Source organism: Neomonachus schauinslandi, chromosome 12 (genome assembly GCF_002201575.2).
Source record: "Neomonachus schauinslandi chromosome 12, ASM220157v2, whole genome shotgun sequence".
NCBI lineage: Eukaryota > Metazoa > Chordata > Mammalia > Carnivora > Phocidae > Neomonachus > Neomonachus schauinslandi.
Genome location: NC_058414.1, coordinates 10,005,584 through 10,021,361, shown reverse-complemented (window position 1 = coordinate 10,021,361; position 15,778 = coordinate 10,005,584). Strand labels below are relative to the sequence as shown.

At 38.8% G+C, this 15,778-nt stretch overlaps 1 protein-coding gene across 1 annotated transcript in view; it reads left to right on the top strand.

Annotated features, from left to right (window-relative positions):
• HECW1 (HECT, C2 and WW domain containing E3 ubiquitin protein ligase 1) overlaps positions 1–15,778 on the top strand; it is a 445,759-nt gene that overhangs the window by 322,964 nt on the left and 107,017 nt on the right. Inside the window, exons 8-9 of the mRNA XM_021703699.1 lie at positions 12,173–12,315; positions 14,646–14,746. Coding sequence (XP_021559374.1) covers positions 12,173–12,315; positions 14,646–14,746 — 244 coding nt within the window. The remainder of the gene's footprint in view (positions 1–12,172; positions 12,316–14,645; positions 14,747–15,778) is intronic.

Genomic DNA, 15,778 nt, shown 5'->3' with positions numbered 1-15,778 from the left:
GAAAATGAGGTTTCAGGGAACAAGTGTGTTAAGTGGACCTGGAAAGTTTGGCAGGAGGTGGACATGTCATTAGGAAATTTAGATTTCATCCTGTAAATGAGAAGAAAAAGGAAGTAGTTATGCAGGAGAATGAAATGATCAGATCTGTGTTTCAGAGACATACCTTTACTGGCAACTGTAAGAGAGAAGCTGAAGACTGGGAGACAAGGCCCATATCTAGGCCAGTGCAGCCAAAGTGAAGAGGAGAGAATAGAGAGTCAGTAAGAGAGTTTAGACTCTAATTGACTGGATATGGGCTTCTGCAGGTGAGAGAACGGTCAGGGTGGCCCAAGGTGTGAAGGTGAGGAAACACATCAGTAATGATGGCAATTTACCAACAAAGCATGCGCCAATGCTGAAGATGAAAGAAGAGCTCTTTCCTTTCTACTCTGTTAGGGGTACCATAAAGTAGGAACAGAGAGGTTAGGTAAGTTGCTTATGATCACACAGCAAATTTTGGTCTTTGTTTCCAATCTAGTAATCTAATCCCATTCCTTCCTTATAGGTGTTTAAGGGAATCATCCCCAGAAGCAAAAGATTAGAGATATAGATGTGGATAAGGATATGGATATAGATAGAATACACGTATGTATAATATATACTTTTGCATTTGTTATATTTTATGTGTAATATGTAATCACATACACATTACATTATTTACATGCACACACATACAGATCTTGCTTCCCATTCAACCAAGCCATGAGTAAATCTTGGCCTAACTTTGACGTAGCAGTACCTACAAGTGAAATTAATAATACTCTATTCTGAAGCTGAGGATTCTTAGAGGCTCATATGGAGATGCTTGAGGCCCTGCCAAAATCCAGTTCCTTTGCTCTTAGGCATAAGAAGAAATGGAAATTTCCTATATATCGCAAATTTGCAAGAGCAGCCTTTACTATTCAAAACAGTTAGATTCCCTGCAGTTACAAGGCTCATGTCCCAACAGGATTGTCTCTGGCACTTCCTTCCTAGCACAGAGTTAAGCCACACACTGCTTAAAGGGGCAGTTCTCCCCTATGCCTAGACTCCAGGGGCATCACTTCTTAGTATAAAACCCTGTGATCTTGCGAGGAAGAGTCAAAAAGTTTCTCTTGATTCAATTATTGCCCTACTGATGGAGTTATTTTTCTATCCTGGGCTTTAGGCAACCCTGCTTTCAAGGGCGATTTTTAAACTCAATGAATAGTGCCACCTGGATTGAAAGCCATATACCATGCAAGGTTCCAAGGAAGAGTAGCTGCAGTTTGTATGCTCCATTTACTTCTTTCCTGCTTTCCTCTTCCTTGAAGAACTTTTGCACAGGAAACAGCAGACCTAGTCCATTTAACTTCATTAGCAATGAGTAATAGTGTTGGCTGGGTGGTACCAGGCAGCCTTCTGTGAACAGAGCTGGTGACTTATTTCCCCATTATGCCCCACTGCAGTAGAGGTGAGGCAAAACTAGATGCCCCTTCTAATTGACCTGTTTCACCAAACAGGACCATTCTTACTCCACATCACCAGTTATATATTCTTGGCTTCTAGTTGGTGTCCCTGCCTTGCTCCTGAATGTCCTCTTACCTCTTCAAAAGCAATGTTAACCATCCCTACCATTTTTTGATTCTCAGCCTTTTTCAACTTGCGTAAGTTTATAAATAAAATACTATACTTCTGGGCGCCTGGGTGGCTCAGTTGGTTGGGCGGCTGCCTTCGGCTCAGGTCATGATCCTGGAGTCCTGGGATCGAGTCCCGCATCGGGCTCCCTGCTCGGTGGGGAGCCTGCTTCTGCCTCTGACCCTCCCCCCTCTCATGTGCTCTCTCTCTCTCGTTCTCTCTGTCTCAAATTAAAAAAAAAAAATCTTTAAAAAAAATACTATACTTCTGCTGTTAAAGACTGGGGTCATCTTTTTCTCATACCCCTCCCTAAACACCCAAGTGAAAAATACTTTCCAAATCATGTTGAACATGTCTCTTAAATTTCCCACAACTATTTCCTCATTTTTTATTATAATATCATCCTCACATTGATATCCATATCATCTTAGCTTCATTGAGGCAATAATGAGTCCCATTATTTACTCTGCCATGACCAGTAAAGACCTTTCTACCTGTGGTAACATCTTCCCTTTCTATCCAAGACCTGCTATTATTATGGATGATCATGGTCCACATGAATGACCTATCAGACATCCTAGTTTTCTTAACCTCCTCAATTTCCTTGATCTTCATTTCCATTCATCACCAACCAACCACTCCAACACTTATACCCTAGATCTTGTTAAAATATCACAAGCTCTCCAGCTCTCTCTTTACAGTCAACTATCTTTTGATACCCAACCCTTCATTTTCATCACTCTGTTCTCTGATTACTTTGGGACATTTAGTTACTCAGCCCCTCTTTTCATTCCTAACTATCAGTTCTCCCACATGCCCTTAATCTTGGGAATCCAGTCTTGGGAATTCGTGGCCTCTTTCTCTCCCACATGCCATGGCTCTCACTAACATTTAACCAGTCCACAGATCTGCCATCCTCTCCTCCTTCCCTGCCAGGCTTCCTCCCCACATCTCACTTGTCTCACCTGATCTGCCCACCTTCAGGTCTGACATATGTATGGGCCACCTCCGCAGCACTACTACAATCCTCAAATGCAAGACCTCAGTGTGTCTGTCATCTGCATGATTCACTTCCTTCAGTTCCTCCCAGATGCCTTTGGAATAAATCCAAGCTCTGGCCAGGAGGCTGGTCATGATCTGGATCCTACTTCTCCATCCAGTTTTATCTCACAACATGACCCCCACCATGACCCAGACATACTGAGCAGCCCACAGTCCCCAAAGGGACCCGTGAATTCTGTGAATTTCAAACCCTTGTCCATGGTACTCTCCCTCCCTGGATTGTTCTTCCCACATCTTCTTGACCTGGCAGATGTGTGCTTATGTGTTAAGATTCAGTTAAAGCATCGCCTCCTCTGGGATGTCATCTCTACCTGTCCATCAGGCTCCTCCCCACCTTTACAGCTCTTCTCTTTATTCATTCATTAAATAAAGGGCCTTTGGGGACCCTCACTATAGCACTTCCTGTCTTATGGTTGTCTACTTGCAACATAAGCACTGTGACTTGTAAGGTTAGAGATCTATGGCCCCAGTATTTAAGGGTGGTGGCTGTGACATCGGCACCCAGCTCAGAGCCAGTGCTCAGCAAGTATTTGTGAGTGAGTATATAACATTCCCCTTCTTCTAGTCATTGGCTCCTTCATTAGTGACACTCCTAATTTCTTGCCCATTGTGGAACTGCTGCCAGCTTACATAATTGCACTAAATATTCCCTTTAGTTAGCTACTCTTTGTATTTCAATAAGTTCAATTCATGGAAGTTCTTTTTATAAAAGATCTGCCTCATGTTTTTTCTGAAGCACTATGGAACATAATAAATAAAGTATCTTCTTTCTATAAATGGCCTATTGAGTAACAGTGCCAACCAAAATAAATAAATTTGCCCACAGATTGTAACACCAGTCCAGTATCTCTCTGGAAAACTGAAGATGGCAGCCCTACATCAGTGGTTCTCAACAAGGGTGATTTTGTCCCTCGAGAGACATTGGGCAATGTCTGGAGATATTTTTGGTTGTCACAACTAGCTATTACTGGCATCTATTGGGCAGAGGCCCGCTAACATCCACTGCTATTATTAAGAATGCCAAGACCAAAATAAAATTATTAATCTCGGATGAAGAATGGGTTATGAATCATTGGACTAAATATTTAAGCCACGGAAAAAGATTTAGATTTGATCTAAGGAATATTTTCCTAACAATGAGATTATTTGGAGTTAAAATGATTGTTATTGAGAGAACTGTGACTCTTCACTCTGAGTCACAGCAAAGTAACCTGGGAAGCTTGAAACACTACCAGTGCCCAGCTCCACCCCCAAGGGAATCTAATTTAAGTAGTCAAGAATGGGATCGACTTATGGGTATTTTTGTGAAAGCTCCCCAAATTATTCTAATGAGAGCCAGAGCTGCATACCAATGGCCCAAAGCAAAAAATAAGAGTCCCAACAGTGTGTGCTTAAGCAAAATGTTTACTTTGTGTTTGAAAGTTTACTTTTGTGCGAAGTTTACTTTTAACCAAAAGGAGGCTTGTTGCTGTAGGAGTACTGCATATATCACTCCAACTCATACCCAGGCATTGGGCCTTGAACAGCTTTCTTCCTGCCCTTGCTGCCCAAGTGTAAGAGATCTGACAATTATGACAATTCTTGCCTAATTGGACAATTATTGCCTACAGCACAGCCAAGAAAGGGGATCCAATGGAACGGTGACCTGTGGAACTTTCCTTCTCTGACCCTTGGGACACCAGGAGTGCCTTTGTTTAGGACAGTCTCATGTTTAGGCAGAGAGAAGGAGCCATTTATGTATTGGTTGGTCCAAGCATGTGTTTGTAGATTCACAGTTCTCTAGGTAGCTTTCCTAGGTGTAGTCTGAAACCGGACCCCCATATGTAGAGGGCAGGGAGAGACGAAGAAAGAGGCATGCCACTCCAGGTTGGTAGGTGGCAGTTTTAACAGTAACAAAGGGAACTTACATATGAGGCTTGTCTTGGGCAGCAGTAAGATGAATGGATCCCCATACCTACGCTTTAAATCTTAAAAGGTTATGAAAAGACCCTAAATGGGTTTGGTTACATGTACCATGCAGCTGTTTTCAACATCACATCACCATCTTGAGGCTATGTCCTTCGAGCAGACTCTGGGAGTGAGAAAGGCAAGCAAACCCACATTCCAAGGATGGGGGTTGTGCAGCAAGGAGCCTGTGAGTGTCTGGGTCTAGCTCACAGGTCAACCAGTGTTTTCTGTTTTTTGGGGGTTTTTTTTAATTTATTTTTTTTATTTATTTGAGAGAGAGAGAGACTGGGGTGGGGCAGAGGGAGAGGGTGAGAGAATCTCAAGTAAACTTCTCACTGAGTGTGGTGCCCGACATGGGGCTTGATCCCAGGACCCTGAGATATGACCTGAACCAAAATCAAGAGTCAGATGCTTAACGAACTGAGTCATCCAGGTGCCCCTCAATCAGTGGTCTTTTTTATAGCATTCCCCAACAGTGTTACAGTTGCTTTTAGATGCCCATGAGCAAAAAGAGGATGAAGTGGGAAATGGCCAAACTTTAGAACCTAAGAATGTTCAGGGTTGGCTCCTTCATTTGCCACATTGGTTTTCTTTTACAGGTGAATTAGGATAAAAAAAGATAAAATTCCCAAAACAGAGAGGGCTTGGAGCAATAATGCATCTTTTCAAAAAATTGTTTGCAGATACAGTTCATAGATTTCTATTTTGGCCAATAGCCAAGCCATTTCTGGATAAAAAGACAGAGAGGGCATTAGCAGTAGGAAAACTATAGCTTTTGTCTGTGCTGTAGGCATTTGAACCAGGCCTTATAGATTATTACAAACAGCTACAGAATTATTGGTCATTATGGGCCAGCTGAAATGAGATAGTAAATTTTAAAAAGTACAATAATTGGAAAGTCAAAAGGAGAAGGAGATAGGACAGATAATCCCCAACTTATGGTGACTGGACTTAACAATTTTCAACTTCATGATGGTGTACTTCAAATTTTTTATTTTGATCTTTTCTTGGGCTAGGGATATGTGTGTGATACTCTCTCATGATGCTTCACTTATCTGGTGATGCCACAACTCCCAGTCAACCATGTGATCATGATGGTCAACAACCAATACACTTACAACCATCCTGTACCTATACAATCATTCTGTTTTCACTTTCAGTACAGCATTCAATAGGTTACATGAGACACTTTATTATAAAAAAGGTTTGTGTTAGATGGTTTTGCCCAACTGTAAACTAATGTGTTTTGAGCATATGTAAGGCAGGCTAGGCTAAGCTATGATGTTTAGTAGGTTAGATGCATTAAATGTATTTTCAACTTATGATATTTTTAACTTAAAATGGATTTATCAGGATGTAATTCCATTGTAAGTTGAAGATCTGTAGTGGATGTGGCAGATAGAGCCTGGATAGAGCAGAATTGGAAAGAAAGAATACAGTTTAATTTAACATGGCATGAGCCTTCTTTTCCCATTCTACAGGTGAAGATGCTGAGCCTCAGGGAGGTTGTGAATGAGACTCAAGAATTTGGATGTGCAGAGCTAGAACTAAACACCAAGTCCATGTCACTCCAAAGGCTCTTCAAGGGCTTCAGGTAAAAGCCAGGTCAGCAGAAGCAGACAGGAGATACACCCTGGTTCACGGGTGCAAGCAGCTTGCTCATGGATACACAGACTTTTACATTTTCAGAGCTGCTCACTGGTTCTTAAAAGAACCTCACATAGCTGGGGGTTTACATGGACTCCAATAACAATGGAATGGAAGCAAGGGCCTAGTGGGGAAAGCTTGATGCCTGGGGTGGAGGGGTAGATTTTTGAAGAGAGCCCAAAAAGGAAGTCCCTCTGGAGAGAGGGAAGAACTCAAGCATTCCTACTGAACTTCAGAGTGAGTTTTGCTAAGTTGACTTCGGTGTCCTGTGTAGGCTGCTATAACCAGAAATACTCTTGTTTTAATAAAGGTGATTTTTTTCATTATGAAAATAATACATGCTCATTACAGGAAGTATGGAAAATACAGAAAAAGAAATGAGGGGAAACAATCCTACTTGGTAAGACAACTGCTATTAAAACTGATTGTAATTCTTTCCAGTTTTTTTATTCATATAATTCATATTCTTGTGATCATGAATTAAATGTTAAGAAAAAAATGCTCTTATAACTTAGCATTGTAAAACAAGCATTTTCTATCTTTTGTTTAACATGTTATAGTATTGTAATTATATATATAAATCTAAATTATTGTAATTTAGAAAATTATAAACTATTCTATCATATGCATTTACTACAGTGTACCTAACCTATTGTTGAGCATTTAGGTTAGGATATTGATTACAGTACGCTCAGAATGGAATTACTGGATCAAAGATATAGAAGTTTTGAGGACCTGAGACAGTTAGTGGGGCTGGATTCTTGCTTAGATAGCCCTTCTTAGAGAAGTCCTATTCCTGGTTTGATCTTCAAGTTTGCCTGTCCATAAATTTTGTTCTGTTAGTACCAGAAATGATTGGTTCTTAGGAGTTGTATAGAATTGAATTATACTAATGTAAAATGGAAATTAGAAGCACTACATGGAGGTATGGAAGTCATTAGTGCTGTTTGTCAATATTTCTGCTCTCCGCTTCCCAAACACACTATAGGATCGTATATCCTCCTCCCTGTGGTTGGCTGAGACGTGTGTCTAGTCGTGATGAGGAGTGGGGTTTGGAAGCAAACACTTACTTGCAGGGAGAAGACCTTCCAGAGTTCTCTTTCCTTTGTCACTGTGCCTAGCAACTTTTGAGGGGGTGTCTGTTCCATCAGCCTGGCTCCTTGAGCGACTAACAAGCAGAGCCCTCTGCCAGCCCTCAATGGCAGTGTGAGCAAGGAACAAAGCTTTACCATCAAAAGTCACTGAGACTTGAAATTTGGTTGTTACTGAAGCATGACTTAGCCTGTTGTCATGGTACAGAGGAGATTTTAACATTAGCATATTTAACATATTTAATCTCTAATTAGAATCAACTGAAGTTAAAAGATTGCTGTTAGAAATTAATCACAATAAAAGGAAATAATTATATATCTCAGCTGTTATACAACCCTTGATTAAGGGTACTATGATGTTCAATATTATTAACACTCCCTTCTCCCAGACAGTCTGAGCTAGGCAATGCCAACATGTACCTTCTCCTTTTCTACACTTTGTTTTATTTATTAAGTTTTTATTTTAATCCAATATGGTTAACATACAGTGTTATATTAGTTTGGGGTATACAATATAGTGATTCAACAATTCCATAGATCACGTGGTACTCATCATGGTAAGTGCACTCCTTAATCCCCAACACCTATTTCCCCCATCCCCCCCACCTCCCCTCTGGCAATCATCAGTTTGTTCTCTATAGTTAAAATCTGTTTCTTGGTTTGTCTCTCTCTTTTTGTCCCCTTTGCTCATTTGTTTTATTTCTTAAATGCCACGTATGACTGAAATTATATGTCTTTCTATGAATTATCACTTAGCATTACACTCTTTAGCTCCATCCATGTTATTGTAAATGGCAAGATTTCATTCTTTTTTATGGCTGAATCATACACACACACACGCACACACACACCACATCTTCTTTATCCATTCATCTACCAATGGATATGTGGACTGCTTCCATAATTTGGCTATTGTAAATAATGCTGCAATAAACATAGGTGTGCATATATCCTCTTGAATTAGTGTTTTGGGTTTTTTTTTTTTTGTTATTTGGGGTTTTTTTGCATAAATACACAGTGGTGCCATTACTTTTTTTTTAATTTTCTGAGGAAGCTCCATACTGTTTTCCACAGTGGCTCCACCAGTTTGCATTCCCACCAACAGTACACAAGGGTTCCTTTTTCTCCACATCCTCATCAATACTTGTTTCTTCTGTTGTTGATTTTAGACATTCCAGTAGGTGTGAGATGATATATTGTGGTTTTGATTTGTATTTCCCTGATGATGAGTGTTGTTGAGCATCTTTTCATGTGTCTGTTGACCATCTGTATGTCTCCTTTGGAGAAATGTCTGTTCATGTTTTCTGCCCTTTTTTTAATTGGATTATCTGGTTTTTGGGTGTTGTGTTTTGTAAGTTCTTTATATATTTTGGATACTAACCCTTTATCAGAGATGTCATTTGCAAATATCTTCTCCCATTCCATGGGTTGCCTTTTAGTTTTGTTGATTGTTTCCTTCACTATGCAGAAGCCTTTTATTTTGGTATAGTCCCAATAGTTTATTTTTGCTTTTATTTCCCTTGCCTCAGGAGACACATCTAGAAAAATGTTGCTATAGCTGATGTCAGAGAAATTACTGTCTGTGCTCTATTCCAGGATTTGTATGGTTTCTGGTCTCACATTTAGGTCTTTCATCCATTTTGAATTAATTTCTGTCTATGGTGTACAAAAGTGGTCCAGTTTCATTCTTTTGCATGTAAATGTCCATTTTTCACACCACCATTTGTTGAAGAGACTGTCTTTTTCCCATTGCATATTCTTTCCTCCTTTGTCAAAGATTAATTGACCATATAATTGTGGGTTTATTTCTGGGTTTTCTATTCTGTTCCATTGATCTATGTGTCTGTTTTTGTGCCAGTACCATACTGTTTTGATCACTACAGCTTTGTAGTATGATGTGAAGTCTGGAGGTAGTTTTTCTCCAGTTTTGTTTTTCTAAGATTGCTGTGGCTATTCAGGGTCTTTTGTGGTTCCATACAAATTTTAGGATTGTGTGTTCTAGTTCTGTGAAAAATGCTGTTGGTATTTTGATAGGGATTGTATTGAATCTGTAACTTGCTTTGGGTAATATAGACAGTTTAACAATATTTGTTCTTCCAATCCATAAGCATGGAATGTCTTTCCATTTCTTTGTGCCTTCTTCAATTTCTTGCATCAATATGTTTTATACTTTTTAGACTACAGATCTTTTACCTCTATGGTTAAGTCTTATTTCTAGGTACTTCATTATTTTTTGGTGCAATTGTAAATGGGTTGTTTTATTAATTTCTTTTTCTGCTGCTTCATTATTAGTATATAGAAGTGTTACAGATTTCTGTACATTGGTTTTGTATCCTGTGACTTTACTGAATTCATTTATCAGTTCTGGCAGTATTTTGGTGGTCTTTTGGATTTCTATATAGAGCATCATGTCATCTGCAAATAATGAAAGTTTGACTTCTTCCCTGCCACCTTGGATGCCTTTTATTCCTTTTTCTTGTCTGATGGCTGTGGCTAGGACTGCAGTACTATGTTGAATAAAAGTGGTGAGAGTGGACATTCTTGTCTTGTTCCTGACCTTTGGGGAAAAGCTGTCCATTTTCTCCACTGAGTATGATGTTCACTGAGAGTTTTTCATATATGGCTTTTATTATGTTGAGGTATATTCCCTCTAATGCTACTTTGTTGAGGGATTTTATCATGAATTGATATTGTTCTTTGTCAAATGCTTTTTCTGTATCTATTGAAATGATCATATGGTTTTTATCCTTTCTCTTATTGATATGAAATATCATGCTGATTGATTTGTTAATGTTGAATCACCTTTGCATCCTGGGAATAAATCCCACCTTATTGTGCTGAGTGACTTTTTTTAATGTATTGTTGGATTCAGTTCGCTAGTATTTTGTTGAGGATTTTGGCATCTGTATTCATCAGAGATATTGGCCTATAGTTCTCCTTTTTTGTGGTGTCTTTATCTGGTTTTGGAATCAGGGTAATGCTGGCCTCATAGAATGAATTTGGAAGTTTTCCTTCCTCTTACATTTTTTTGGAATAGTTTGAAAAGAATAAGTATCAACTCTTCTTTAAGAGTTTGGTAGAATTCCCCTATAAAGCCATCTGGTCGTGGACTTTTGTTTGTTGGGAGTTTTTTGATTACTGATTCAGTTGCCTTGCTAGTAATTGATCTGTTCAAATTTTCTATTTCTTCCTGCTTCAGTTTTGGTAGGTTATATGTTTCTGGGAATTTATCAATTTCTCCCAGGTTGCCCAATTTGTTGGCATAAATTTTTTCATAATATTCTCTTACAATTGTTTATATTTCTGTGGCGTTGGTTATTATTTCTCTTCTCTCATTTGTGATTTTGTTTATTTGAGTCCTCTTTCTCTCTCTCTCTCTCTCTTTGATGAGTTTGGCTAGAGGTTTATCAATTGTATTCTTTTTTTCCAAAGAACCAGCTCCTGGTTTCATTGATCTGTTCTATTGGTTTTTTGTTTTTGTTTTTGTTTTTTTTAGTTTCTATACCATTTCTTTCTGCTCTAATCTTTATTTCCTTCCTTCGGTTGGCTTTTAGTTTTGTTTGCTCTTCTTTTTCTAGCTCCTTTAGGTGTAAGTTTAGGTTGTTTACTCCTTTTCTACACTTTTCATTGTTCACTATGCCACCTTCTGATGGTTACAGTCTTTCTTTAATTGTTGCTGCCTTTATTTTAAAAGTCATACGGTTATTTAAAAAATGAACAGTTTAGAATCAAATGAAAAAGATCTGCTTTCTCTCCTCCCTACTAGCCTACTTAATTTAACTTAATTTAACTTATTTACCTGTTTCTTTTTAATGACAACAGAGTTTTCTATTTCAAAGATTTACTATCCTTAATTTAACTGGTCATACAGCTATTTAAAAAATGAATAGTTTAGAATCAAATGAAAAAGATCTGCTTTCTCTCCTCCCTACTAACCTACTTCCTAAGGTTGAGTTTGGAGTCCACCCCTCCAGGCATTTTCTTTGCAGTTCCAAACACAAATGAATCCCACTCTTCATATTGTTCTACATCTTGCTTTTTTACTTTGTTTTTCAAGTATCTATTCATGTTGGTGCATATTTACCTGTTTCTTTTTCTTTTTAATTACAACAGAGTTTTCTATTTCAAAGATTTACTATCCTTAATTTAACTGGTTGCTGTTGATAGACATTTTTGGTCTTTCCAATCTTTTGCTATTGTTAACTTGCACAAGTGTGCAAATTAATCCAGAGGGAAAATTCCTAAAATTGGAATTCTGAGTTGCAGGGAATTTGCAGCTTAAATAAATATTGCCAATTCCTTTCCCAAAGGTTGAATCAATTGAATGGGATTGTATATCAATACAGTGTGAGAATTCTTTTTCCACTGTCAAGAACACAGGATACTATGAAACATTTTAAAATCTCTGCCATTATAATCAAGGAAAAGAGGTGTTTTGTTATGGTTTAAAGTGTATTTCCTTAATTATAGGTGAGTGTGTGCTTGTTCTTTCTTTAAATATGTTAATACTTTTAGTATAGTGAGGCCTAAGTGGATTCTTTGTCTTTAAGGTGAGTTGTTTTTATTATTTGAATCTTGGAGAATAGCCTTATTTTTAAGCATCAAAAAAGTACCTCAATGTTGTTATTATTCATTTACTGAATAAACAGGGCTCACAGCATTTCTAAGACCTTGATATATATATTGCCACTGGGATGTTTTATAATGACTTCATCCAAGGCAGACGGGCTGGGAATTGGCCAGCCCTTTCACCTCTCAGTTAATTGATGTGACATATTATTTCATTGCAGCAATTCAGCTTTGTGTCCTTGCCCACTGATGTATTGGAAATTGAGGTGAAGGACAAGTTTGCTAAGAGCCGCCCCATCATCAAGCGCTTCTTGGGAAAGCTGTCGATGCCCGTTCAAAGACTCCTGGAAAGACACGCCATAGGGTAAACCTGTGACTGAGACCTCAATATCACTAAGTCTTCAGCGAGCAGGCGAAGGGAGGCCTGCAAGCTGCAACAATATAGTCTCGCGGAGACTCAAACTAAAATGGTGGTATTGAATTTCCTTGGCTTCTCCCATTAATTATGTTGCTCCAGCCACAACATTCAATTAAATGAACCTTTCCCTTTCCTCTTGTTTGTGTACCACTGGCTCTTTATGCAAGAGAGTAGAAAATCCCAAGACAATATTGAAAGAAGCCCTGTTTCAACTATTCAACTCTGCTGTTACAGCATGAAAGCAGCCCCACACAATAAGTAAACTAAAAAATGGGGCATTTTTCTATACAGGTAGAAATTAAAATTTGCTTTACTATCAAGAATATTATTTCTGCTTGTGTGTAGGATTTAATCATTTGGGACGCTCTAACAAGATGAAATCCTGGGTTACTAGAGTAGAGAGACTTAGAAAATGCTAGTATTTGTAGAAAATGCTAGATAATATGTATGAAATTTTAAAAGCATGAATTCTCATGGATGACAGCAATTAAGTTACTTGCAGAATTCAGTTGTACATAAGAATGTTTCTGTTAGTATATTTCATTTTCATGTCCTCTCATGATTCTCATTAAAATGGACTCTTACCAGATGAAATATTTCTATATAGTATATACTTCCTTAGTTAGCAGCAACTATATTTGTAAATGCTAAGTATAGCTCTCTGGCCATAAATCTACGCTATGCCATGCTATACAATTGTAACCCCTAGAATGATATCGAAGGAATGAGGAGAATTGGCAGAAAAGCCTGGAACAAATGCAAAGCATAGCAAATTTAGTTTTTGTCTCACTGCCTGGTTGTCTTTAGGCATCTCCTGATTTCAACTAGGTTTTGGGTTCAAGATCTCTTTCCTATGGTCATAAGTAGATTTGCTTCATAATATTGACCAAGGTCCTTTCTAAATAAACAAAATATTGTGTGGTTCATTCTGTTTTCCTACATATAATGCTTTATTTAATGGACCTCCTAGGAACTTCAAACACTAAACTACGGTTTACCAAAGAAATATATTAACTTAGAGTATCATTGGGATATATGTTGTTTCATAATGCTGGTATTTTCTAGAAACATTAAAACACTACCAGCCAGCAACTTATCTTTTTATTTTAGTATGACCAATGAATAAATGGAATCAATATAGAATCATCTGACTAACAAACGGTTTTGGAATATGTCTTGTTAGTATTAGATAAACTGGATTTGTTAATTCTTGAATAGCCAAGGTAGTTACCTTTCCTATTTAAACCAAGGTGGGGGCGGGGGGGCGGGTAATGTACTCTGCTAAAGCTTACATTTTTGATGAAACTGTAAAAGCAAACTTTCAAGTTGATCCCCCCTGGATAATTCTCTTCTTTGTAATCAAGAAATTGCCCTGAGTGGGCAGAGGGGATGATGCCAGATGCCAGGATGGAGTTTCAGAATCTGTACGTAGGACTGTGGAGTTGGTGTAACTGGAAACCAACCTACAAGTCTTGCTTCAGTCCATCCTGCAGCAGGTCCCTTTCTGGAGCACTCCACAGCTCTCCACACCGCTCCAGTAACCATGACAGCATCCTTTCTTAGACACTATGCATATATACTGCAAGACATGCGTCTGTTGCTGGCAATGTCCATTAAGGGCATTGGAAAATGTCAGCCTGCACAAGAAAAGCAAGCAAAGATATCCATGTCTTTTTTGTTGTTATTGTTGTCTTTTTGGGGTTTTCTTGGCTTATAACACAGGCTGGCAGAAAACCTTCTGTAAGGGGCCAAGTAGTAAATATTTTAGGCTTTGTGGACCATGCAGTCTCCGTTTCAACTATTCAACTCTGCCGTTGTAGCCTGAAAGCGGCCCCAGACAATAAACTAATAAGCATGGCTGCATTCTAATAAAACTTTTATTTTGGGAACTGAAATTTGAATTTCAGACAATTTTCCTGTGTCACAAAATATTATTCTTTTGTTATTTTTTTTTCTAACCATTTTAAAATGTAAAACACTCATAGCTGTACAAAAATAAGTGGTGGGCCAGATTTGAGCCCTGGGCTACAGTTTGCTCACTCCTGCTTTAGAATATTCTATAAGGATTTTCTTGACATTTTTCATTGCTGTTGAGCAGATGTACTTTCCCACCTTTACCTTATGTCCATCTTCTATGCACCTGAGCAGATCATCACCTCCTATTAGCAGGGCCTCCCCGGACTTGCCTATCTCACCTCCTGGCATAGAAAGCATGCTGTGTAATCTTCAAGGAGAGGTACTGACCAGATCTGTAAATGGTGCTTATTTCCTTCTAGGGATAGGGTGGTCAGCTATACACTTGGCCGCAGGCTTCCAACAGATCATGTGAGTGGACAGCTGCAATTCCGATTTGAGATCACGTCCTCCATCCACCCAGGTATTTTTGGCATGAACTTCATGTCTTGTCCTAGCCTAGGGCTGGTGTGGTTCCTTTCTCTAAAATATAATAACCATGGTTCTCTCCAGACATGTCCTAGGTTTTGTGGTTCTCTCTCTTCTCCATTTGAGGCCCAGAAGCCAGTGATCTGTTCTGGAAGCCAGGTTGCTGTCCCCTTGATTGAGAGGCTCCTCTTCATTCTGGTGACCCAAAGGTAGAGGGTTAGACAGTGGAGTGGGATTTGACAATGAGGCCAACACGGGTATGGAGCCGTGTCTAATTTACCATTTGACTCCCAGCACCCACATAGGAGATGCTCAATAGATGCTTAATCATTGCATACATGAATGAATGAATCAATCAATCAATGAATCAATGAATCAATGAGAAACATGAATGAATGTGATACATATCATATTATTGAAGAACTATTATTGCACAATGGATTTATCCCAGGGAAAAATGAAAAATATAAGTTAGAAAACTTCAGAATCATCCAGTTTTCTGTTTTTCAAGCCAAAACGTATTTCCAAATAAGAATGATGAGAGGCCTCATAATTCCACTTCTGTTCTTCTCCCACAACCCCTATACTAAGTGTAGATCATGCTGAGAATTAGCCAGTCCTTCTGGGCCACATTTATGAGTTGCTGGTAAAGCTAATGAGGCTTTGAAAACTCCAAGTCTGTAGTTTATCACTGCCCACTCATTAAAAGACCAGTTATACTTGTCTATACCCAATATATAATGCAGAGTGTAAGAAAACACCCTGACTGCTTTGTCCTTTCACACCCAGCCTTTTCTTCATCCTGAGAATAAAACTGACTCTTCCTTCACCGTAGCAATAAAGATGGCCTCATGGCTCATCAGAGACATCATTCATCTTCAATGAGTACATTGCACTAGTGCTTCTGAAATGGGAAGTTCACACCAGGCAGGGATCCAGCAGAGCAAGCAACTGGGGGAAAGTAGAAGTAAACAGTGGTTGCTGTTCCTTGAATGGTTGCTTGATGTGGAGACCTTGTTTATTTTCC